At 35.0% G+C, this 27,176-nt stretch overlaps 1 protein-coding gene across 12 annotated transcripts in view; it reads left to right on the top strand.

The window, feature by feature from the left end:
* Positions 1–27,176, top strand: part of Pcdh15 (protocadherin related 15) — a 450,667-nt gene that overhangs the window by 209,909 nt on the left and 213,582 nt on the right. For all 12 annotated transcript variants that reach the window (XM_042696488.1, XM_042696486.1, XM_042696489.1 and 9 more), the window contains 2 exons: positions 14,602–14,710; positions 20,524–20,636. In XM_042696488.1, the coding sequence (XP_042552422.1) occupies positions 14,602–14,710; positions 20,524–20,636 (222 nt within the window). The remainder of the gene's footprint in view (positions 1–14,601; positions 14,711–20,523; positions 20,637–27,176) is intronic.

Raw genomic sequence — 27,176 nt, 5'->3', positions numbered from 1 at the left:
AACAGGTTGGCTCCTGTTACTCATCCTAATTACTTTCTTTTGGTGAAATATTTACATGGAGGAGAACAGTCCAAATTTTCTGACACTTTTTGAACCACTCCAATATTTATACCACTGGAAAAAAACTATAAAGACAGAATAATTGTCCTCTCATGGGAATGTGTATATATATTTGAATATGTGCATAAGAACATGTTTGGTTGTTCTTTCTTTTTGTGCCACTTTACACACACAAACCAGCAAGTATCTGACAATTTTCAAATTCTTCCAGGAAAACAGGACAATTATAATAAAAAGTAATCTGACTTATGTGATTCTAAATCTCTTGTTCAAGGAAACATATAGTGGATACAGAATGAATGTTAAATATGTATTTTATGAATATTATAGAGACATAAATGTCTATTTCTATGTAAAGAAAATGTAAAATTAATAAGATAGTTGGATGATAAAAATGCAATAGTTTTAAGTATTTGGTCTTATTGTTTTCTGAGTTTCATTTCTATGGCTCATGACTCCTGCTTGCCCAATATAAGTTAAAAGTGTCTAAGTAACAAATCTTTCAAACCTCACTGTTTCCACTTTATGCAAGGAAATAGCTTGAACAACTGAAAAACAGCTTAGATTCCCTCAAACCTACCAAAAAGCTTACTGAATTATTGTTTTAAAAGTGCTCACTAAAATATGTTTCTTTAGGATGTGTACATAAAACAATTTGCTTAGTGTTATCGTCTAATACAAATGAATTATTTTTCATAAAAAGTGTTTTTCTATCAGTTCAAGAAAGAAAATGTTCCTTTGGAAAAGTTAATGTATATGGAATATGTATTCTTTAATATAGCCCTCTTAGTTTTATAATCATAGACTAAGTAACAAAATATTTTTGTAGTGAGTTAAGTCTTGTTATTTGAAAGTTTCAATGGTTTTATACTCCATGTTTGTGTAAATGGAAAGAATTTGTTTTAGGTATGTATTCCCATGAATATGTCAGGAAAATAGCTCTGACGTTTGGAACAGAAGGCAAATGTTTTTTCCTGCCTGCTTCTAACCTATAAGCTGGAATAGAATTCTGGAGACCACACTGCTTAAAGACAAATAAGATGTCAAGGAAAGTGGGTTTGCTGCACAGGTGAAACATTAAAGAGACTCGAAGAGTTCTGGTGGCTTTTCTGTTGTTCTCCTAAATAGTTTGAAATCCTTGAGATATTAGGCATAGATTTATAAACACCAATAAGTAGTTTCTACCAACAAGGAAACAAATTATTTGTAATTATAGCAATTACACTCTGATGGAGGACCATTCTGATCGTTTATACACACACAGTTGCACTGTGGATGGCTGCTTAATTTCTATAATCTAGAACATATGATCACAAGTTAAGAGAAGGGAAGATATTCAAGAAGTGTGACAATAAATGCTATTTCTTTGAAGGCATCCCATTCTTCAAGACAAATGAATAAATCTCTGTGTTATCTTCCTTTCCACATGTGCTTATGGAGGTTACTTTGCAAGCAGCCACTGAGAGTCCTTCCCTAGTTTTGCAAGCGGAAAACCTTTCTCCATTGTGCACAATTTACTTGAACACAGTGATCTCTTGCCTGATTTGATAATTCATTAGGATAAACTTGATAAAAAGGTATCAAATCTGCTGTTGGCCAAGGTCTATAAGTGATAACACGATTTTCATTTGTATGTAAACAGTACTCTCTTCTGAGTTTACAGATTATCTGTTTACAGATTATGTAAAGTGTTTTTATAACAGACAACATAATATTCATTAGTCATTTTTGACACATTTATAGACAGTAGTGTTCGAGGGTTAAAGTCCTAGGACTTTATCTCAAAAAGAAGTTTTTTTTTGTTTTGTTTTGTTTTATTTTGGGTCCGGTCGTGGGCCTGAACTCTGGGCCTGGGCGCTGCCCCTCAGCTCTTCACTTAAGGCTAGCGCTCTACCACTTGAGCCACAGCGCCACTTCCATCAAAAAGAAGTTTATGATAAAGATATGATTGTTTCAGGAGAATCATTGACAAAAGTCTTTTGGTTCTTCAACATAAACAAATTAATACTTGGCTATTCATCTTTATGTACTTGACTACAAGATGATTTTTTTTGTGTTTCAGCTTTATTAATTTTTACTCATTTTATTATCCATCTTTATTTTACCTTGTTCATTTTAAGAAGCGAATAAATCAAATGCTTAGCCAATATACCGTGTTTTTTAGCTCCTTTATATATGTTTAAAATAATAGTTAACCTGAATCTCACAAGTTGTTATGTCTAAGGACCTCATTCATATACAGAAATACACACAAATGCACATTTATTCATGTTTATATAAAGTGTGCAGAGATGTACAAAGGATTGAACTCAGGGTTTCATGCATACTAGTAATCTTTAAACATGGTACCCTTCCAAAGTGTGGCTTGAACTCTGGTTCTTGGTGCTGTCCCTGAGTTCTTCAGCTCAAGGGAAGCGTTTTACCGCTTGAGTCACTGTTCTACTTCCAGTTTTCTGGTAGTTTACTGGAGATTAGAGTTTCATGGACTTTCCTGTCTGGGATGCCATTGAACCACGATCCTGAGATCTCAGGCTCCTGATTACCTGGATTACGGCATGAGCTACCAGCACCTGGCTTATCTAGTTATATTAATATAGTTATTTTACATATCTTTTATAACATTAGTTGATTGATTTATAAATTTATTTTTAATGTCTTCTGTGTGAAATTAATTCCATAGCATGCTGATGGATTGCTTTTAGAACTAAATATCTTATTAAAATGTTAACTATGAATTTGGCTGTAAGAATATTCCCAACTGATGTAGAAACACATTCCATGGCTTCTATTGTCAATGTTAAAGTCATACTTATTGTAAGGTAATTTTCTTTGTGGGTGCTTTTGGCTCTACGTATATTCTGCATAGCCATTTTCTACCCACCATAGAAAATTCGTTGGCTCAAAAGATCAAATTTTATTGCTTCTTCTGATAAATACACACAATTATGATTCTTAGTTTAGTGATGCCTATAGTTCTCAAAATTATATTAAATTTTTGACAGAATTATCCTAAGCCAAATACAATACTTTTTTTTTTTTAGTTGTGGGACTTGAACTCAAGACCTGGACACTGTCCCTAAGGTCTTTTGCTCAGGGCTTGTGCTCTACCACCTTGAGACAGAGTGCCACTTTTGGTTTATCTGGTGATTAATTGGATATAAGAGTCTCACATATTTTTCTGCCCAGGCTGGCTTTGAACTTCCAGTCTCAGACCTCAGCCTCTTAAGTACCTAGAATTACATGTGTGAGCACCAGCATCTGGCACCAAATACAATTCTTAATATCCTAGAATGTCATATTGTAGGAATTCTAAGGTAAGTTTCAAACATCAAAATTTACTTGGGAAATAATCTTAAAAGTTGTATTTGATATATCATTCCTTTTGACCTTTTAGCCTAGGTTTACTGACAAACTGATTAATGGTAACAAAAGGAAAAGTTTCTTTTAATGTAAGTTGCCAGTGTCTATAAGAAATGAAAGTGTGCCAGTTCTAATAAGTTATTTATAAATGTCACTCCAAAACTTCCAGAATCATATTGAAGCCTTTATCAAGAGTGAAGATTTTTTTTTTCTGTGTTGAAATTCTTTCCTTCCTCTCTTACTTCCTCCCTTCCTTTCTCCCTCTTTCTCTTCCTCATACCTCCCCTTCCTCCCTCCTTCCCTCCCTCCCTCCCTTCCTCCCTCTCTTCCTTTCTTCCTTCCTTCCTTCCTCCCTCTCTCCCTCCCTTCCTCCCTCTCTTCCTTTCTTCCTTCCTTCCTTCCTTCCTCCCTCTCTCCCTTCCTTCCTTCTTTCTTCCTTCCTTCCTTCCTTCTTCCCTCCCTCCTTCTCTTCCTCCCTCTCCTCTCTCTCCTTTCCTTCCTCCCTTGCTCCCTATCTCCCTCCCTCTCTTCCTCTGTTCCTTTTTTCTTCCTCCCTCCCTCTTTCTCTTCCTTTCTCTAACATTTAAGTCAGTACTCGTTTAACAATGACATAATGAAAGAGTGCAATAACTTTATGTAAAGTATCTATCATTCCATCTTCTTTCACTCCCAAATCCAGTGTCCTAAGATACTGTTCCCATTTTTTCATTACTCAGATGATCATTAACACATTTTAATGGTACATGTGATTATTTACATTTTTTACTTCTAACTATAAGCTTATTAATAAGCACCTGCAAGATGACTAATCAACTTAGCATTTTAGCACTTCTTTTTCCTTGTTTGTTTGCTCTGTTATTTTTAGTTTTCGTTTTTTTTTCTTTTATTTTTCTTGTTTGGACTGGTCCTGGCATTTGAACTCAAAGTCTGGATGCTGTCTTTGAACTATTGTAATCATTGTTAGCACTACACCACTTGAGCTACCTCTCTATTTCTGGATTGTGTGTGTGTGTGTGGGGGGGGTTAATTGGAGATAAGAGTCTCAGGATCTTCCCTGACTAGTCTGGCTTCAAACAGTGATCCTCATAATTCAGCCTTCTGCATAGATCAGATTACAGGCATGAGTCATTGTGGCCTAGCTATTTTTAGTTTTTATATTGTTTGTACAACTCCAAGTAATACCAATAAAACTCCATTCTCCTTAAAGTACTTGATATTATCAACAGTGGGTTGTTAATTACACAACTAATTACCCAAACTAAAATTTATGTGTAAGTAACTTGGAGGCTTTATGAAAGGGAGCAATATTGATACTCTTAAAAATGTAATTTCAGGAGGTAACAATGGATGATAAGAAATGTAATCATTACCTTACTCATGTAACTGTAACCCCTCTGTGCAGTATTTTTACAATAAAAAACATATAAAAAATAAAAAAATGTGATTTCATCTCATTTAACACTCTATAAGAAGAGTAGACATTCTATTTACTTAAATTGTAGATAAGAAACATTTCAAGCTTCAAAGATTGTTAGTGATTCTTGGGAGTCTTCTCTGACATGGAGAAACACAATAGAACTGCAGAAAACCCCTCAGATTAGAAATGCATTCTCTACATCTAAGTTGAGCTATGCTGTGGAAAAGCTAACAATGATTGAATTAGTTGAACTAGGGATAAAGTAGCTTAACTGTAAACTGACTTCGGCTGATAGACATTCATCAAAGACATGGCTAGAAGGAGTGATGCCAACCTTAACTCAAATGTTTAATCATACATACTTAGAAGAGCATCAGATATTTTCAGTTTAGGGAAAAAAGGCAGGTATTCTACATGAGGTAAACCACTGAAATGATGTTGTTTGAGAGATGCAGAGAGAGGTTTAAATCCAGGGAGAAGAGAGAGCAAAAAGGGGGAAAAGTTAGAGAAGAGCATTTTATGTGTGAGAGAGGAAATAAAATAATCTCTTGGATTTAAAGGAGAGATTTTTATGTGGAGTTGATATTTTCTTTTTTCTTTTTTTTCTTTCTTTTTTTTGACTTCACAATTTGGCTTTAATAACAGCAAATGTGGGTATACAGATATCTGTATTAGGACAATTTTAATTCTTTTGAGAATATTCTAGAAGTAGCATCACTGGATCATATAGAATTCTATTTTTAGTTTTTGAAGAAATCTTCAAATATACTGGTTAATTTTTTATATACTGGCTAATATACTGGTTAATTTTTTTTTGGTCTGGTGTGGGGCTTGAACTCTAGGCCTGGGCATTGTCCCTGAGCTTTTCAGCTCAAGGCAGTGCTCTACCACTTGAGCCACAGCACCACTTCTGGTTTTCTGGTGGTTAATTGGAGATAAGAGTTTCATGGACTTTCCTGGTTGGGCTGGCTTTGAACCATGATCCTCAGGTCTCAGCCTCTTGAGTAGCTAGGATTACCTTTAAGTAGTTGCACAAAGGAGTTGCCATTTAACCAAGAAACATATGAATACAATGTATCATAATCAATTTCATCTTCTTCAACTTTCTCACTTACCCTTCTCCTGTCCACCCATTCCTCCACTCTTTATAATTTTGTAGAATATACATTGGATACTTTAAAAAGTTCATTGTAAAGATGTTGTACAAAGGGGTTACAGTTACATGAGTACCTTTCATGTTGGACAATGTTACCCACTCCTTTGTTGTTCTCCCACTATCCCTTCTCTCCCCCATTACTTCCCCCTCCCCCTGCCCGACCCCAAAGTTGGAAAGTTCATTTCTGACATAGTGACTTGTGAGTATAGTTGTTGCAATGGGTCATCCTTTGTCCTTCTTTCAGCATTTTCTTATGCCTTTTCCTTTCCCCAAATCAGATACCTGTATATACAAGACCAGAATCAAAGACAGTGATTGCCAGGGATAAACCTATGGGAAAAGAAAAATGAATTAAAATACGAAGAAAGAACTCGATCCAGTACATTGGTGACAACCACAAAAAAATAAACAAAAAAACAAACAAAAAAAAAAAACCCTGTTGATTCCACATTTTCGAGTTCATTTAAATTAGCATCCTTTTGTATGGTCATATGTACATAACTATTGAGCAATTATGATTCTCAGATAGGACTATCCTAGGCATATACTAATTATTACAAATTAGGGAAACCATAAAATCTATGTTTCTTTGATCTGGCTTACTTCACTTAATATGTTTTTATTTTCAAGTCTTCCATTTCCTTCCAAAAGGGGCAATGCCATGCTTTCTGATAGAAGTATAAAATTCCATTATATCTATATCTATATCTACATCACATTTTCTTGATGCATTCATCTACTGAGGGGCATCTGGGTTGGTTCCATATCTAAGCTATGGTAAATAATGCTGCAGTGAACATAGTTGTGGTGTTAGCTTTAGTGTGGCCTAGCTTGTGATAATTTGATAGATGTCCAGGACTGGGATTGCTGGATCATAGGGGAGTTCTATGTTTAGCCCTTTGAGGAACCTCCATACTTTCTTCCAGAGTAGTTGAACCAGCTTATGTTCCCACCAACACTGTAGTAGCGTTCCCTTTTGGCCACATCCCTGCCAGCATCTGTTAATCTTTGTTTTCCTGATAATGGCCATTCTAACTGGGGTGAGGGGAAATCTCAATGTTGTTTTGATTTGAATTTCTTTTATGGCCAGCCATGTTGAGCATTTCTTCATGTGTCTATAGGACATTCTAATTTTATCTCCAGAGAAGTCTCTTTTTAATTCTTTGGCTTATTTATTAATGGGGTCGTTGTTTCTTTCGGGATATGTTATGGGGGGTGGGGTTAATCTTTTGAGCTCTAGGTATATTTTTTATATGAGGCCCTTGCCTGTTGTATAGCTAGTGAAGATCTTCTCCCAATCAGTGGGCTTTCTATTTATCTTTCTAGCTATGTCCTTTGCCATACAAAAGCTCTGCAGGTTAATGTAATCTCATTTAACCAGTCTTTCTTTGATTGGTTGTGTTTCTGGATCTTCATTAAGGGAGTTTTGAGGAAGTAGTGCTGTAGCTCAAGTGGTAGAGCACTTGCCTTGAGCTGATGAGCACAGGGACAGTGACCAAGCCCAGAGTTCAAGCTGACAAACAAAGGAGTTTTGACCTGTGCCACGAAGCCCTAGCATATCTCCTGTCCCTTCCTGTAGTATTTTCAGGGTCTCTGCTTTTACCTCAAGGTCTTTGATCCATTTGGAGTTGATACTGGCTCAGGGTGATATATAAGGATCTAACTTCAATTTTCTACATGTGTATAGTCAATTCTGCCAGTACAATTTGTTGAAGAGGCTTGTCTTTCTTCAAACTGAAACATTTGGCTCCCTTATCGAAGTTAGGTGGCCATAGGTTTTTGGGTTCATTTCTGGGTTTTCGTTCTATTCCAGTGTCCCTCAGGCCTATTCCTGTGCCAGTACCAAGGTTTTTAAAAAAATGAATATGGTTTTTATTGTAAAAATACTGCACAGAGGAGTTACAGTTACATGAGCAAGGTAATGAATACATTTCTTAGCAAGATAATGAATACATTTCTTATCAAGCATTGTTGACTACTCCTTCCTTTTTCCCTTACCATTCTTTCCCTACAGCTTCATAATAGAGTTTGAACTTTGGTATTGATATTCCTCCATCACTATTCTTCCTGCTAAGGATAGTTTTTGCTATTCAGGGTCTTCTATCATTCCATATAAATTTTTGGATTGCTTCTATTCCGTTAAAGAATGTTGTGGGGATATTGATGGATACTGCATTGAATTTGTAGATAGCTTTGGGCAGTATTGTCATTTTCACAATAATTTTCCCAACCTAGGATCATGGGAGGTTTATCCACTTCCTTAAATATACTTTAATTTCCTTTTTTAAGTTTTTGAAGTTTTCATCATAGAGGTCCTTGACCTCTTTGGTTAAGCTTATTTCTAGATATTTATGTTATCAGAGGAGTTGCTTTTTTGAAATTTCAACCTCTCTCTTCTTATTGTTGGCATTAGAAAAGCTACTGCTTTTTGTGGATCAATTTTATACCCCACTACTTTGCCAAAGTTTTGGATCATCTCAAGTAATTTGGGAGAGGAGTATATGAGTTTCTTTAAGTACAGGATCATGTCATCTGCAAAGAGGGAGAGTTCCCCACCCCTACCCCTGAAATGTCTCTTGCCTTATTGCTCTGTCTAGGACTTCCAATACAATATTGAAGAGGAGTGGAGAGTGGACATCCTTGTCTCATTCCTGATTTTAAAGGACATGTTTTTAACTTTTCACTATTAACTATTTCACTATTAACTATTCACTACTGGGAAGGTGGCTCTGTGGTAGATCGCTTGCCTTGCATGCATGAGGCCCTGGGTTCTATTCCTCAGCACCACATAAGCACAAAGAAAAAAGCTCTGTGGCTCAAGTGGTAGAGCGCTAGCCTTGAGCTGAAGAGCTGAGGGACAGCACCCAGGCCCAGAGTTCAGGCCCCATGACCGGACCCCCCCCCCCCAAAAAAAAGAAAGAAAATAAAAGAAAAAGAATAATGCTGGATATAGGTTTGTTTTATATGGCCTTTATTATATTGAGGAACATTCCATGCATTCTTAGTTCCTACAGAGCTTTCACCATAAAGGGGTTTTGGGTCTTGTCAAATGCTTTTGCTGCAACTATTGAAATGATCATGTGGTTCTTGTCCCTGATCCTATTGATGTGTTGAATTACATTAATTAACTTACATATATTAAGCCAGCTTTGCATCCCTGAAATGAATCATGTTTGGTCGTAGTGCATGAAGTTTGTTTTATTTTAGATGTTGTAGTTGTTTGGTTAGAATTTTATTGAGAAGTTTTGCATCAATGTCATTAAAGAGTTAGGTCTATAGTTCTCTTTTTTTGATGGGTCCCTATCAGGTTTTGGGATGAGGCCTCATAGAACGAGTTTGCTAGTGATCTTTCACTTTCAATTTCATTGAAGAATTTAAGGAGTATTGGAGTGCATTCTCCTTTGAAAGCTCTATAGAATTCAGCTGTGAATCCCTCTGGTCCTGGGCTTTTTTTGGGTGGGAGGTCTTTTATTGCCATTTCTATGTGTTGAACCATTTATAATTTTTTTTAGTTTATATGAGGTTTTTTATGTATTTGTTTGTTTTTGTTTTTTGTTTTTGTTTTTTGTGGGCTTGAACTCTGGGCATGTGTCCTGTCCTCAGCTCTTCAGCTCAAGGGGAATGCCCTACCACTAGAGACACAACGCCACTTCGAATTTTCTGGTGGTTAATTGAAGATAAGACTCTGCCTGGGCATGCTTTGAACCATGATTCTTGGATCTAAGCCTCTTGAGTAGCTATGATTTAAGACCTGAGCCATTGGCACCCAGCTAATATGAGTTTGTTTGTTTGTTTTTTCCTCTCAATAAGTTTTTATAATTGTGAAAATACTGTACAGAGGGGTTACAATTACATGAGCAAGGTACTGAGTACATTTCTTAACAAGCATTGTTGCCCCTTACCATCCCTGCCCTCCCATCCCCCGCTTGCCAAAGTTCCTTTCTTGACATAATATCTTGCACATCTCATTTTTGCAATGGGTCCACCTGTATCCCTATTTAAACAATTTCTTTTTTCCCTTCCCCTCCACAAATTATACCAACATCAAATACAGCGAAAACGGATTATACCGTGGGGGAGGGACATACAAAGCAACAAAGAAATAATCTTAGAAATATGTTAGAAACAATAGCAAGAAAGAAAAACCATTTGAGTCCTTATCTTGGGGTTCATTTCACCTAACATCAACTTATCTGACTTTTTCTGCTTGTCTCAGTCATATACCAGTTATTGCAAATAAGAAAAAACATGGGACATATGTTTCTTCGGGCCTGGCTTACTTCACTTAATATAATTTTTTGCCAAGTCTTTCCATTTCCTAATAAATGGGGCAATGTTATTCTTTCTGATGGAGGCATAAAATTCCATTGTGTATGTATACCACATTTTCTTGATCCATTCATCTACTGAGGGGCATCTGGGTTGGTTCCATATCTTAGCTATGGTAAATAATGCTGCAATAAACATAGTTGTGCTGGTAGCTTTAGTATGGTCTTCTTAGTGATGATTTGGGTAAATGCCCAAAAGTGGGATTGCTAGGTCTTAGGGGAGCTCTATGTGGAGTCTTTTGAGGACTCTCCATATTAATTTCCTGAGTGGATAAACAAGTTTATACTCCCACCAACAATGCAGTAGGTTTCCCTTTTGACCACATCCCCTCCAGCAACTGTTGTTATTAGATTTCTTGATTATAGCCATTCTAACTGGGGTGAGGTCGTATCTCTGTGTTGTTTTGATTTGCCTGATGAACATTGATGCAAAACTTCTCAACAAAATTTTGGCCAATACACTTCAACAATTCATCCAAAAAATCATACACCACGATCAAACAGGATTCATTTCAGGGATGCAAAGATGGTTCAATATCTGCAAATCAATTAATATAATTCAGCACATCAACAAAAGCAAGATTAAGAACCACATGGTTATCTCAATAGATGCAGAAAAAGCATTTGACAAGGTCCAACAACACTTTATGATGAAGGCTCTGGAAAAGCTAGGAATCCATGGAACATTCCTCAGTATAATAAAGGTAATCAATGGCATTTTTGTATGACAACAATGAAAAAAGCATGGCTGAAATCAGCAAAGCAACTCCATTCGTAATAGCCTCACAAAAAAATACAACACCTAGAAACTAACTTAACCAAAGAAATGAAAGACCTCTATGATGAAAACCTTAAAAACCTGAAAAGCGAAATCAAAGCAGAACTTAGAAAGTGGAAAAATCTCCCATGCTCCTAGATTGGTAGGATCAACATCATGAAAATGGCAATACTTCCCAAGGCTATCTACAAATTCAATGCGATACCTATCAATATTCCAACCTCATTCTTCAAGGAAATAGAAGAAGCAACACAAAAATTCATATAGAACAATAAAAGACCCCAAATAGCAAAAATGACCTTTTTTTTTTTTTTTTTGGTCCGGTCGTGGGGCCTGAACTCTGGGCCTGGGCGCTGTCCCTCAGCTCTTCAGCTCAAGGCTAGCACTCTACCACTTGAGTCACAGCGCCACTTCCGGCTTTTTTCTTTTTGCTTATGTGGTGCTGAGGAATCGAACCCAGGGCCTCAGGCATGCAAGGCACGCGCTCTACCACTGAGCCATCTTCCCAGCCCCCAGAAAAAATGACCTTTAACAGAAAGAACAGTGCTGGAGGAATATCAATACCAAATTTCAAACTCTACTACAAAGACATAGGAATCAAATAGGTACCGGCACAAAAACAGACCTCAGGACCAATGGAATAGAATTGAAAACCCAGAAATTAACTTACACACCTATAACCATCTAATCTTCGATAAGGGAGCTAAAAAAATAGAATGGAAGAAAGACAGCCTCTTCAGTAAAGGGTGCTGGCAAAATTGGTTAATCACTTGTAGAAAACTAAAGCTAGATCCTTATATATCACCCTGCACCAGAATCAACTCCAAATGGATCAAAGGCCTTGGAGTCAAAGCAGATACTCTGAAAACATTACAGGATGGAATAGGAGAAACCCTAAGTCTCCTTGGCACAGGCCAAAATTTTCTTAAAAGAGACTCAGAAACACAAGAAATCAAAGAAAGTTTGGACAAATGGGATTGCATGAAATTGCAGAGCTTCTGCATGGCAAAGGACATAGCTAGCAAGATCAATACAAAGCCCTCGGATTGGGAAAAGATCTTCACTAGCCATACAATGAATAAAGGTCTCATATCTAAAATATACCTGGAATTAAAAAATTAAATCCCCCAACAACAAATCCTCAAAGAAACAACTACATGATAAATAAGTGGGCTAAACACTTAGAGACTTCTCTGAAGAGGAAAGGATGACCAATAGACACATGAAGAAATGCTCAACCTTTCTAGCCATAAAAGAAATGCAAATCAAAACAACATTGACATACCACCTCACCCCAGTTAGAATGGCTATAATCAAGAACTCTAATAACAACAGATGCTGGAGGGCATGTGGAGAGAAGGGAACCTTACTGCATTGTTGGTGGGAGTTTTGGAAAGTAGTATGGAAGTTCCTCAAAAGATTCCACATAGAGCTCCCCTATGACCCAGCAATCTCACTTTTGGACATTTACCCAAATGATCACAAACAAGACCATACTAAAGCTACCAGCACAACTATGTTTACTGCAACATTATTTACCATAGCTAAGATATAGAACCAACCCAGATGCCCCTCAGTAGATGAATGAATCAAGAAAATATGGTATATATACACAATGGAATTCTAAGCCTCCATCAGAAAGAATGACATTGCCCCATTTGTTAGGAAATGGAAAGACTTGGCAAAAATCATATTAAATGAAGTAAGCCAGGCCCAAAGAAACATAGGTCCCATGGTTTCCCTTATTTGCAATAACTAGTATATGTCTGAGTCAAGCAGAAAAGGTCAGATAAGTTGATGTTAGGGAAATGAACCCTAAGATATGTATTCAAATGTTTTTTTCTTTCATGCGATTGTTTCTAACACATTTATGAGATTATTTCTTTGTTGCTTTGTTTGTCCCTCCTCCATGGTATAACCTCTGCTTTCACTGTATTTGATGTTGGTATAATTTATGGAGCGGAAGAGAAAAAAACAAATCATTTAAATAGGGATACAGGTGGACTCCCTGTAACAATGAGATGTACAAATCATTATGTTGAAAAGCAAACTTTACATCTTTGGCGGAGGGGGGGTGGGGGTAGAAGATGGTAGAGAGGGTGAGGGGGGGGAGATGGGAAGGGATGGAAAGGGGAAACAAAGGAGGAGGCTACAATGCTTGATAAGAAATGTACTCATTATCTTCCCCATGTAATTGTAATCCCCTGTATGGCATTTTCACAATAAAAAATTTGTATCATTAATAATGCAAAATCAATTTTAATTATATATCAAGAAAATATGGTATATAATTGTATAAAGTTTAAATAATGTAATTTTGATCTCTACTGAAATACAGCATTTATTTTTTTAAGAATATTCTTGTAATTAGATTACATTAAACTGTAAAGATTAGTACTAAAACAAAGACTACATTTTACATCGTAAGTAATTTGATAGACTTAAATTTGTTTAAGGTGCTCTAGAAAAAAAATTGCATTAAGTGAAGTAAGCTAGACTCAAAGAAATATAAATCCCATGGTTTCTCTCACTTGCAATAATTAATATATGTCTAGGATAATTTTATCGGATGAGCAGAAAAGCTCAAAATCTATGTACATATGACCATATAAGATAATGTCAATGTCAAAAATGAGCTTTACAATGTCAGTGGGGCGGGGGGGGAGGCTGGGAAGGGAGGTGAAGGGTAAACAAAGGAGGAGGCTGCAATGCTTGGTAAGAAATGTATGCATTATACTGCCCATGTAATTGTAACTCCTCTGTACAGTATGTTCACAAATAAAATTTTAAAAAAAGATAATGCCAAGTAAAATGATCCCCAAGATATGGACACAAGAGGTCTTTCTTCTTTTTGTTTTTAATGTACTATGTGATTCTTTTTGTTTCCATTGTATGTTCTTCCCCTCTATGATATATCATCTGTTATCATTTGATTTTGGTACCTTGCATCTTGTATATACATTTATCAAATTTGAAGGAAGGGGAATCACAAAATGCTGAAACAAGGACACAGGATAACCCATTGCAACAATGATACCCACAAGACACTATATTTACAGCTTGTGGGGGGGGGGGAGGCAGAGAGGTGGGAGAGGGAAGAGATAGTGGGAGAACAACAAAGGAGGGAGTAACAATTCTCGACAAGAAATGTACTCATTACCTTACTCATGTAACTGTAAGCTGTCTGTCCAGCATGTTTACAATAAAATAAAATTTTAAAAAACAGTAAAAGGTATTGTTAATTACTTCCCCGATTTGTCCTGAGAAATTCTTGATATGAACTCCTGTGCACATAATTACCATGACTTTTTCATTTGAATTAGAAGGAAATATTCTTAAAACTCAAAAATACCAGTATGAGGCATTAAATTACAAGTCTTGAAAACTCTGACTCATATAGGCTCAGATGATATTTAATTGCCCAGACTAAAATCTCCTCATGCCAATTCTCCACCAAGTATTAGAAATGAAGCTGAACTAATCTCTATCAATTTTTTTCCAGGAAGAACTGAACCCCATTATTGTCACCCCACCAATCCAAGCCACCGATCAGGACCGGAATATTCAACCACCATCAGACAGACCAGGCATCCTCTACTCCATCCTAGTTGGTTTGTATCTGCTAACATTTTACACTATCATATCACATTAAAAGTTTTCTCTCATTATAGGAAAAGCTTTTAGTAACAAGTGTTTAACACCGGAAATTATTATTACACAAACACACACATAAATAATTGGAAATAACAATATAAACATGCTCCCTCTTCACAGTTAGTTTCCATACTAATGTGTAGAAAATAAATGAAGATATTTTCATTAGAGGAAACAAAGAACAACAGGACATTTATTAGTATCTTTCTGTTTTCTACATAGGAACTCATAAATCATTATCTATTAAGCATAATAATGGTTTTTTAATTGGTTGGATACTATAAATACTTTTGTAATATGTCTGAATTAAACAAGGGTTATTTTGGGGATATGTGGGAGAAAGTAAAGAATTATGCTTAGCAAAAAGACACTTGATAGTTTATACCTATGACTAATTTCTTCTTGAAAGTCCAAATACATCCCTAATGCATATACTTCTAGTTGTTCAAAAAGAGAGAGATGAAGAGACTTTTGTTCTTCATCTTTAGTTTTGGCTAAAATATGGGTATTATGGCTGCTTTGTATAGTTTATAAGCGTGACAGAGAGCAGTGCATGGGACAGGGAAGAGGGTTACAGGGTCAGACCATGAATCTGTGTCTGAAGAAAGCTGGCTTTGCAAGGGTGAATGGAAATACTTCAATGGCATTCAATGTTAGCCTCTAAGCTACTTTGTTCTATGCGTATGTCCTGTGTGACTACATACTTATGTGACAATAGATGCCCACTAGATTCTATACTGTTATATTATTGCATATTCAGCAAGGCTTTCTGTAAAGTAAAACAAAAAAAACAAAAACAAACAAAAACAAACAAATATTTCTGTTGCAAAACTTTAATCTTCAGAAAAGCACATATATTGTAAGCCATTTGCATAAATGAGATAATTAAATTATTTAAAAGCTTGTACATACATAAGCTTCTTTTAATTTTATAGAGGTTTTGGTATAGATAAAAGAAAATAAACATTGTTTGCTTCATTACTTGAAGACTTAAAATTATGTCAATCACTGTGCTTAATGCAGTAGAATAAAAGTACTTCAAAAATTAGCAATAAATGTTTTATATTAAGGGAGGTAGAGTTTGTAAATAGAAAGAGTCAAAAAACTTAATTTAATAACATACTTTTGGATGATACACATATTGTCTACACCAAATGTTGTACGGGCTCCTTGGAAGGGAACACCAGTTATTCCCAAGGGTATTGCTTGAGGTAGAGACATTTAATCAGAAGACTTAGGGTTTTCTGGTAGAAGATGCAAGTGACAGTTTTTCGATAGATGATTCAGCATGTTTGAAAGCCCCAGAAGAAAATATTAAGAATAGACTTTGGGAATCATACTATTTAAAGGCGCTGGTACTGATTATTATTTGTGTTATTTTAAATTAAAAGTTACATTATTTCAATAAATGATTATTTACTCTATGGAGTAGATATTTAGAGTAGTGGAACACTGAGTAAGAAACTGTTTTCCTAGCAGTGGGATATGTGATATATAATCAGTGTAACATAAATACAATATATTAACTCAGTGTTTCATGTACAAGTTAGAAGGTGTAAATTTGATAAGAAGAGAAACACCACAGAGTTTGGTTTGCAGGATTAAGTAGGATAATTGGTGTGTGTTTCCTTGAATCAGTAAGAGATTGGCAAGTCTTTCAGAAACCAGAGGAGTTGATGCTCATTTCTGAGAGTGAGGTGAAGAGCCTCTATTTAGGCAGATAAAAATTTGAGCTTTTCTGAAACCTCAAGGAAGCTCATTGCACTGGAGATAAATGAATAAGGTGAAAGCAGAAAAAACAACAGAAACCATGACACCAGGAGCTACAAAGGCCAGTGGCTAATTTTTCTATTTTTGTCATTTACTCTGATTGAATTAAGGTTCCAAATTTTCATCAGAAAAAAAATGACATGATGATGTTACGTCAAATCAAGCTAGAAGCAGGAGATAATTGCTACTCCCCCAAATCAGCATAACCTCCTATTCTAACTTTGCTCTCTAGGTTTAGAGATGTTAGAACATCCTAGGTATTGAAAACATAGCATCTAAAATGACAGTGTTCATGTGTAAACTATGACTTTAACCCAAACTAACTGTAATTTTCGAGGTATTGTTAGAGCTTCCTTTACCTCAAGTTACTCCCTTTAAAATGGGCTGACAAAATATATAGTTTTGTTTGGAGCATTTGATCTTATATACAACATTTGATGTAAACAATATGTGTATCATCCAAACCTATGTTATTCAACTAATCTTTTTGAATCCTTCTAGCTACATACTCCACCCTTCCTTAATATAAGACATTTATTGTTTATTTATTAAAGTATTTTTATAATACTACATAGGTCCTGTAGAAAAGTTAATTCTAAACAGCTAGATGATACTGTTGTTATCAACATAAAGGAAACTAAAGCTTGTATTCTTCATTACAATAGACTGGCATGAATAGAACTATCCACAGGATTTCCAAACCTCTGTTTTCAGGGTTTTTTTTTTTTCCTAAATCCTTAACTTTCCTTAAATCCATTCTAATAATCAAGGACATATATGTGTTTCTCAGAGAAAACTCTCAGCTACAATGTAGAAAACTTCTCTGCTTGCTTTTAGATACCATAGTTTCTGTTGATGAGATGTGAGGCTATGAATGTTGTCTGAAATGACAATTCAACGATGTCACCAGTCATACACCATTATTTCAATAGAATTATTGACATTGCAATTAAGCATCCTCTGCAATCAAGTGGCTCACTGTTACCTTGAGCCTTTTTTTCCCCCTGCACTATGTGCCCTAAGAGTTTCTGCAAACAATCAGTAAATGCACTGAGAGATCAACTTATATCAAATCTAAGGGGGAAGGATGAAATTTAAATAAAAATAAAGAAAGTGAATTTAATCTCAAAATTCTCTAAGACATCATTAGCTATACTCGCCTACATAAAATTCGTACTTCAAAACAGAACAAAGAATAAATGTATGAATACATAATGGCACAACATATTATAGATTACAGGTTAATTTAGATGTACACATCCAGGAAGTCAACAAAGTCCAATGAACATCAGCCCAAAGATATAAACCTAGACATAGACTCTCCAAACCTTCATATAATAAAAAAATTGTTGAAAGCAAGAAAAGTGCACATTTTCATGGGCAATTGAACCTCAAAAAAATTAGCACTTGGTTTTTCAGAAACACGATGGATGTTGGCAAGCAGTTGCATGACGTGTTCAATGTGCTGAAAGAAAAGAAAGTCAGTGAGCAGAGCAGATCATTCCTTTCAAATGAAACACAAAAGCAATTCAATTGAGGAAGAAATTCAATGCAAAAGTTATCCTTTGTAATTATATGTATCTCTCTTGTCATACTATTTTAAGATTATCCTAGATATAGCACTTTCATTGGTAAATATCTATTGTAATAGTCTGTAAAATAAACCTACATGGAGGGGATGGGTAATAATTGGAACATAAATGGAGGAAGAAAGAGGTAGTAAATACAGTCATTATCTACATAGTATGGTATGTAAAGATTAACTCCATAAAATGAGAGTAAGGATAGGATGGGAGAAGATGAGGGGTTTTAAACAATGGAAGATGTGACATTGATCAAGATGTTTTGTCCTCATAAAATGACTTCTAGAATTGAAATCCCTTTGTACAACTATGTATTAAAATTAAATGTTTATAAAAATGATAGCTGCATATCATAGATCACTGAGAGAATATTTAATTTGATTGTGTCATCCATTAATCATTCTTTAGTATCATCAAATATCTACGCACATTTTGTCATCATTTTCTCATAAGTGTTATTATTTTATAGGAATTTTTTTGGAATTTTGAAAGTGCAGGAAAGGGACTTAGGAATTACACAATATTCATTTCATTGTGATTAATATTCCTCTGCAGTCAGTTTAAGTCTATGCCAGTTCCCTTTCTATTTACATATTCCGTATGATATAAGATTGGCCATGAAATTATTTATTATATGAAATTTGGTTAAACATTTAATTAATTTATAATATATGACATTTTTGCCTGTACAAAATATAAAACAGGAATGTAATTTATAAGTCTCACTTCAATGCTCCCTATAAACTGTATTGTGCTCTCCTTGGAATGAGTTTAAATGTTGCTTTTGTCCTTTGTATTTTCTGTAAGCAAATAAGAGAATTTGTTTATCCCTCTCAATATTATTTCATAAATAGTATATGTGTCTTTTGGAATGACATCACTGAACACCAGAGACTACATAACTTAAACAATAACAGATTTGTCTTCTCAAAATTTTATAGACAAGACACACAACGAGGAGACAATGCTTGATAAAAAATGTACTGGTTACATTGCCCATGTAATTGTAACTCCTCTGTACGGTATTCTTACAATAAAAACAAAACAAAAAAAATTATAGACAAGAAACCCAAGATCCAGGGCAGACATCCTACTTCTTGAGTAGCTAGAATTCCAGTTGTGACCCACTGGTACATGGCTTTAGCATCGTTTTGACCAGCACTTCTGTGTTTCTGTCTTTGTATATGGCTGAGAATCATTTGACTTTTTCTGTCATTGAACCCTTTGTTCATCCATAGTTAAGCATTTTTTTGTCAATCATGGGGCTTGAACTCAGAGCCTGGGATCTGTCTCCGAGCTCTTTTGCTCAAGGCTAGTGCTCTGCCAATTTGAGCCATATTGCCACTTCCGTTTTTCTGCTAATTCGTTCTAGGTAAGACTCCCACAGACTTTTTCTGGCTTTGAATAGCAATCCTCGGCTCTAAGCCTTCTGAGTAGCTAGGATTATAGGAGTGAGCCACTAGGGCCTGACACACAAACTATTTTGAATTCATCTTGGGTCTTTCTCCTTATGTAATTCATGAAAGATATTAGAGATATGGACCTCCTGTCCTTGATATAATTTGGAAATATTGCCCCAGTTACTCACATGATTTTATTTCATTTATATATCTTGTCATTCAATTTTGTACCATAATAAATTTTTTATTCCTTATTTTTATTTTATTTTTCCTTATCTTTTTAATTAGCATATATTAGTAGTATGAGAGGGTTTCATTATGAAATATCCATCCATTCACACATACACTTTGGACAAATTCACTTCTACAAATTATTGATTCTCTCTTTTAAAACATAATACAGAAAAAAATAGAATTGAAGAGAATTTCTCTAGGAAGAAATCTATTTACTGTTACTACAAAGCTACATTTATGAAATTCTACCCTGATACTAAGAATATTATCAAGACTATATTTGAATTTACTCTGGTTGGCATAATTAGCTAAACACTTATCTTCAAATAATCCTTCCAGATGGAGCAGAGTATGTTCATAGTAGTTTCCAGGCATCTAGATATGTGGTTTAAATTGCTAGTCATTATTTATTACTAGATATGTTGAAAAACACAAGCTATAATTAAGATTTATGCACCATTAAAATACAATTTTATAATCCAAATTCACTTTCACTTCACTTAATGTCTTTTCATATGAGAAAGTTCCAAATTAATTAAAGAGCTCTTTTAATAAAAAAAACTCTGAAAATCGTACAGACAAATACTTTCTATTTTCTTACTTAGAAGTTAATTAATTATATACCACATTTGTGTCTGCTTTCCCTAGACTGCATAATTTTGAAACTTAATTTACTAATGAAAATGTAATTTTCTTTTTCAGTTAATGAAGGGAAATGGATGAAGCAGATACCCATATTACTTTTTATTCTCAATTATGAGATGAAATCTCAATGTCTTTCAGGCACTCCTGAGGATTTCCCACGATTTTTCCACATGCACCCCAGGACTGCAGAACTCAATCTCTTGGAGCCCATAAACAGAGATTTCCATCAGAAATTTGATTTGGTTATTAAGGTAAATTAAACTAATATTGTATTTCCTTATATTTATGAAATGTTAAAGAAACATATGTGGCTACATATATGTTTTAAGAATTAACATCAATGTGAAAATAAATTCATCATTTTTCAGGAAGACCAAGTTCAGTGAGGTGCCAGTGGTTCATGTATATAATCTTAACTACTGGTGGAGTTAATATCTGGAATATCATAATTCAAGGCCAGCCTGGGCAGAAAAGTCTGTGAGACTCTCTCTAAAACAATCAGAAAATTACTGGGTTTTTTGAAGTATGATTTAAGGCATAGAACAAAAGCTAAACCAGCCAGCTAATTGTGGTTAACAACAACAACAATAATAACAATAATAACTGATGAACAATATATAAATTAATTAATAAGTTCTGTTTAAATACACTTTATTGTTAAGTATCAAGGTGACTTTAGTAGTACTAGTAAAAACAGTAATATCTCACATGATTAAATATATGAAGCAAATATAGATAATATAATACAAATGTTCTGATCAAATATATGAAGTATATAGATAATATAATACATTCTATCTTCTAAAATTTATATTTTCACTAAATGGCATTGATTGTTTCAACAAAAAGTAAACAAGGATGATCTTTACGAAGTAGGACTTTATATTATTTAATAATGGGTTATTTTCTTTTTTATTGTTTTTTTATTGTGAAAATACTGTACAAAGGGGTTACAGTTACATGAGCAAGGTAATGAGTACAATTCTTATCCAGCATTGTTGCCTCCTCCTTTGATTTTCCCCTACCATCCCTTCCCTCCCACCTACTCATCTAGCCCCCAATCCCCATCGTCCAGCCCTGCCTAAATTATAAAGTTCATTTTTTCAACATAGTATCTTGTACATCTCATTCTCCTTGATGCAATGGGTCAATCTGTATCCCTATTTAAACAATTTGTTTTTTCCCTTCTCCTCCTCAAATTATACCAACATCAAATACAGTGAAAATAGGGTTATACCTGGGGGAGGGACATACAAAGCAACAAAAAAAAATCACATGGAACCTTATAAATACCTTAGAAACAATAGCAAGGAAGAAAAAAAAAACAATTGTGTCCCTATCTTGGAGTTCATTTCACTTAACATCATCTTATCTTACCTTTTCTGCTTGTCCCAGACATATACTAGTTATTGCAAATAAGGGAAAACATGGAACCTATGTTTCTTTGGGCCTGGCATACATCACTTAATATAATTTTTTCCAAGTCTTTTTTTTTTTCTTGGATATGGGGCTTGAACTCTGGGCAGTGCTCTACCACTTCAGCTACAGCGCCACTTCTGGTTTTCTGGTGGTTTATTGGTGATAGGAGTCTCATGGTCTTTCCTGCCTGTGCTGGCTTTGAACCATGATCCTCGGATCTCAGCATCCTGAGTAGCTAGGATTATACAGGCTTGAGCCAGGAGTGCCCGAGTCTCTCCATTTCCTAACAAATGGGGCAATGTCATTCTTTTTGATGGAGGCATAGAATTCCATTATGTATATATATCACATTTTCTTGATCCATTCATCTACTCGGGGGTATATGGGTTGGTTCCATATCTTAGCTATGGTAAATAATGCTGCAGTAAACATAGTTGTGCTGGTAGCTTTAGTATGGTCTTGTTTGTGATCATTCAGGTAAATGCCCAAAAGTGGAGTTGCTGGGTCATAGGGGAGCTCTATATGTATTTTAATGTTTTTTTCCTTTCATGTATTTGTTTCTAATGCATTTATAAGATTATCTCTTTGTAGCTTTGTATGTCCCTCCCCCACAGTATAACCCCTGCTTTCACTATATTTGATGTCAGTATAACTTGTAGAGGAGATGGGGAAAAACAAGTCTTTTAAGGATACAGGTGGACCTGTTGCAACAATGAGAAGTACAAGTTGTTATGTCAAAAACGAGCTTTACAATGTTGGTGAGGGGGAGGAAGTGGGGAGGACTGGGTTGGGGGGGGAGGCAGGGAAGGGATGTGAAGGGTAAACAAAAGAGGAGGCTGCAATGCTTGATAGGAAATGTACGCATTATCCTGCCCATGTAATTGTAACCCCTCTGTACAGTGTGTTCACAAAATAAAATAAAATAAAAAAGGGAAGGGGAAACAAAGAGGAGGCAACAATGCTTGATAAGAAATGTACTCATTACCTTGCCTATTTTCACAATTAAAAAAAAAGATGATCATAGGCCTGGAAAAAATTTCAGATCTGGAAATTTTTAACTGGCATTTCATACAGAGGGAGCAGAGGATTTTTTTTTTATCTTTTTCTATCTCTTTTTAATTTGACCCTGGTATACTAAGATAAATCCTTGCTAAAACAAAAACTTTAAATCCATGCTAAAATATTTGGAACTTCAATTAAGATTTAATAAAACTAATATGTTATAATTAAATAAATTATAAATTAAATAAATATCCATGCCGTGGAAGCCAAATATTTGTCCAATTAATCCAGTGGACTTCTTTGAGGTGAGAATTGAGTTTGGTTTTAAAGAAGACTGGGCACCTATTAATGGGATTGAAAGACAGTCATCATAAGAATAGACAAGACAACAAAAAATCATGGAATGAGTCAAGCAGATATTTCACGAGTTTTCTCCTCTGTGCACACTAAATAATTAGCCATAGAAATGAACACTTAAGGTATTTTCCTCTCTGTTTTACATTTAGAATAATTAAAGGAAGTGAAGTAAGAAATCTTCCTGAGCAAATATGGTGTTTTCTGAATATTTCCCATGATACCTTTACTCCAACTTATATAACATATGCTCATTTGTACAAAATTTGGAAGACAGAGCTAAAAGATCCTTGATGATTAAGAGGAGGTAAAAATAATATTTGATATAGCATTATTTAAACAATGCTCTTCATAAGCATATGTAGTTGCTTAAAAATAGTTTAATTATCATGCTAAGTTAACTATATATAAATACATTTAATTTAGCTTGAAATACTACTATTTAGTACAACTGCCAGAAATATAGATCCCATGCTTTCCCTTATTTACAATAACTAGCATATGTCTGAGACAAAGAGAAACGATCAGATAAGTTGATATTGGGTGAAAAGAACCCCAGAAAGGACTCAAATGTTTTTTCCTTTCTTGCTATTGTTTCTAACATATTTATAAGATGTTTTCTTTGTTGCTTTGCATGTCCCTCCCCCACGGTATAACCCCTGTTTTCACTATATTTGATGTTGATAATATTTTGGGAGGGGAAGGGAAAAAAAACAATTGTTTAAATAGGGATACAGGTGGACCCATTGCAACAATGAGATGTACAAGACATTATGTCGAGAAACGAACTTTACAACTTTGGCGGGAAGGGGAGGAGATTAGAAGGGATGGGAAGGGGAAACAAAGGAGGAGGCAACAATGCTTGATAAGAAATGTACTCATTACCTAGCTCATGTAATTGTAACCCCTCTGTACAATATTTTCACAACAAAATAAAAGAATTATTTTAAGTAGATTTTGTCCATGAAGCATATATATATATATATATATATATATATATATACACACACACACACTCCATGAAGTATATATATATATATATATAGTGTGTGTGTGTGTGTGCGTGTGTGTGTGTGTGAGAGAGAGAGAGAGAGAGAGAGTATGTCTAAAACAGATAAGCCATAGATAAGACACCAAATGTTAACCAAGAAACACAAGAAAAATCCACCAAAGGAACTAAACACAGAAAAGGGACATTGGAATTAATCATAAGGTTGAGGGAGATTTTTGATGATTACCCCAAGCTAAGAAGTGTTATACTGAAAGAGTATGCCCAATTAAAGAAAGTAGGGGATACGTTTTATCATAAGAAAAAATAAAATAAAAGCATGAGGACATTACACACCCAAATTCAGTTAACAGGAAAGGAAGTTTGGATATGATATGGGCAGATAGAGATGCTTTGGATTTCATTTAGCTAGGTTTGGGGAGCCATTCATAAAAGAGCCCCTGTTTTGTATTTATATAAACTGGCCATGCTTGAGATTAATCAGCATACATTGGCAATGTTCTTTTAAATTTTATGGGATTATATATAACTCAAAAATGAATAGTATCTACTGTCATCTAACTAGAGCCTTATACTGCTTCTCTGTAAGGGATTGAAAACATTTGTCAAATCTCTGCTTCCAAACTGCCTCATTTGAAGCCAACAAAATCGATCATTTGCCTTTACTATCAATGCCAGCTCTTGTGGCACACCTGTGTGAAGTATAGTTCAGTTCATCAATTACATAGGGAAAAAAAGTCAATTAGAAATAGAAACAGATAATTTCTTAAAATGATTTAATAACATTTTACATTATTAATAGGAGTTTTTGCAGGCATTATTAGATTCAAATTGTGTATTTTGTGTGAAGTCACAGGGATAATAAGCAAAATATCAATCTGTAAGAATAATAATTGGTCACCTGCTTGAATAATAACTGTGTATTGTGGCATTGTTCAGGGACCCACTGAACCACTACAATCTAACAATCCTCCTCTGCAGTAAGTCTTTCAGTTCCTTCCCTTTTTCTTATTTTAATGATGTTTCATTTTTCACTCACCACAAAAGTTTTATTGGGCTTGATCCAAGTTTCAATTTTGAAAGCTGAGGGGGAAAAAAGTAAAACACAATCAAGTATCTATTCCTAGACTTTGAAAAATAATTCTGCTTTAAAAAGCAGCATGCACACTTAACAGCTGGTTAGTGTCACGAATTAAAGATTAATCATCTTCACTTTTTTCTTAGTATTTCTGCCAGTGATTTAATGTACTGACAAGTAAAAATGTAAAGGTGAATCTAGGAAGACAAAGTTGGATAGTTTGCACAGTGTAGCATATTAAAGGATTAAAAGTCATAATTGGAAGACCAAAGGATGTTCCATTTCACCTCACAAACCTAACCTTCCATGAATAATTATCATTTGAGAATATTTAAAAACATGACAGAATTTGTGAATGGGAATCATATACGGAAGTTGACACAGGACATTCATGTTTATGTCTGACTTTTTCTTCTTTTCTTCTTTTGTCCTTCCTTCCTCCCTTCCTTCCTCCCTCCCTCCTTCCTCCCTCCTTCCTTCCTTCCTCCCTTCTTCCCTTCCTCCCTCCTTCCTTCCTTTTTTTGTGTACTGGCCCTGGGCCTTAAACTCAGGGCCTTCTTCTCTTGCTTAGCTTTTCACTCAAGGCTGATGCTTTACCACTGAAGCCACACATCTATTTCTGGCTTTTTAAATTCTCAGATCTCAGCCTCTTGAGTAGCTTGCATTCCAGGCAGGAGCCATCTAGGTCCAGGTTATTTGTTATCTTTCAACAATCTTTCCCTTACCCTGTCACTCTTAAAACTTTCAATTTGGATGATAAGAGAAGTGATAATCACATGTAACCTTAACTATACACCAAAAATGCTGGCAAAGTAGAAATATAGAAGAACATTTGAGGTGCTAGATGGTATTGTGTTTCATTCATGTGTGACATCTGTAACAAAGCACAGAAGATTTACTATCATTGCCACATTTTTAGTATTTTTAGAGAGCTATCAGTTTACACATAGGTAGTCCAGGCATCAAATACAAATCTACTTGTCTTCAATTTTTAGGTAAATAAACAAGAAAAGTTTTAATAATTCCCTATCTCTCAGTTCCTTAAAGAATAATTACATTTTTACTTAAATCTATTTGACTAAAACTTTGATTAAACTTTAGCTGACCAGAGGTCAAACCAAAATTGCAAATATTATAACATGGTCCCTTTATTGTCATTCTGTTACTCAGAGACCCATTGGATGTCTAGCAGGCTGATCTTTAACTTGTTTTATTTCTAATTCATGGACCTACTATATCACATCCTAAGATTTTACAATTCACTGTGTACATTCGGTGTCCAGCCTTAATTAACTACTTAGTTCATCTTGTTATTTCTAGTCTTTTTTCCTTTGCAGATGCAGCCCCTCTTTCTGAACCAATTATACCTCCTTCTCCAGGTCAAAGGTTTAGTTAACAATGTTTTTTCAGCTTTTAAATAAAAGAGACTTGTTCTAAAACAATCTTGCCCTTGGGTGGGATCCTCTCTTTGCAGCCCATTTCTCTATGGTGGCCCATAGTGGCCCAGAGCATTTTACAACGAATTTGTGTGCTTACTTTCTCTTGATCTTTTCCGGTAGGAGAGTGCGTTATTGGTTTTATGCTGTATCCTATGCTTAAATCTATCTCTACAGAACCCATAGAGTGTGCTCAGTAAATATCTGGAGTAATAATTTTCTTCTTGCCGAGTAAGTATTCTAAAACAGTTAAGGAATATTTGCATCTTCCCTACATAAAACAAATACAGTAAAAATATATGAACTTGGTCTCTAGCATCTTTGACTCAATTTAAAAAATTCTGTGGTGAAATTCTCAATTTCCACACTTGGATAAAAAGGCTGATTTATGTTTCAGCATTGTGTCAGCCACTTAGGACTACATCCAAAAAGGATATGTAAGCCTGGCAGGCTTACACCTAAAATCCTAGGTACTCAGGAGGCTGAGATTTGA

This window comes from Dipodomys spectabilis, unplaced genomic scaffold (assembly GCF_019054845.1).
Source record: "Dipodomys spectabilis isolate Male_0828 unplaced genomic scaffold, ASM1905484v1 ptg000207l, whole genome shotgun sequence".
Taxonomy (NCBI): domain Eukaryota; kingdom Metazoa; phylum Chordata; class Mammalia; order Rodentia; family Heteromyidae; genus Dipodomys; species Dipodomys spectabilis.
This window is presented reverse-complemented; position numbering and strand designations above follow the sequence as displayed.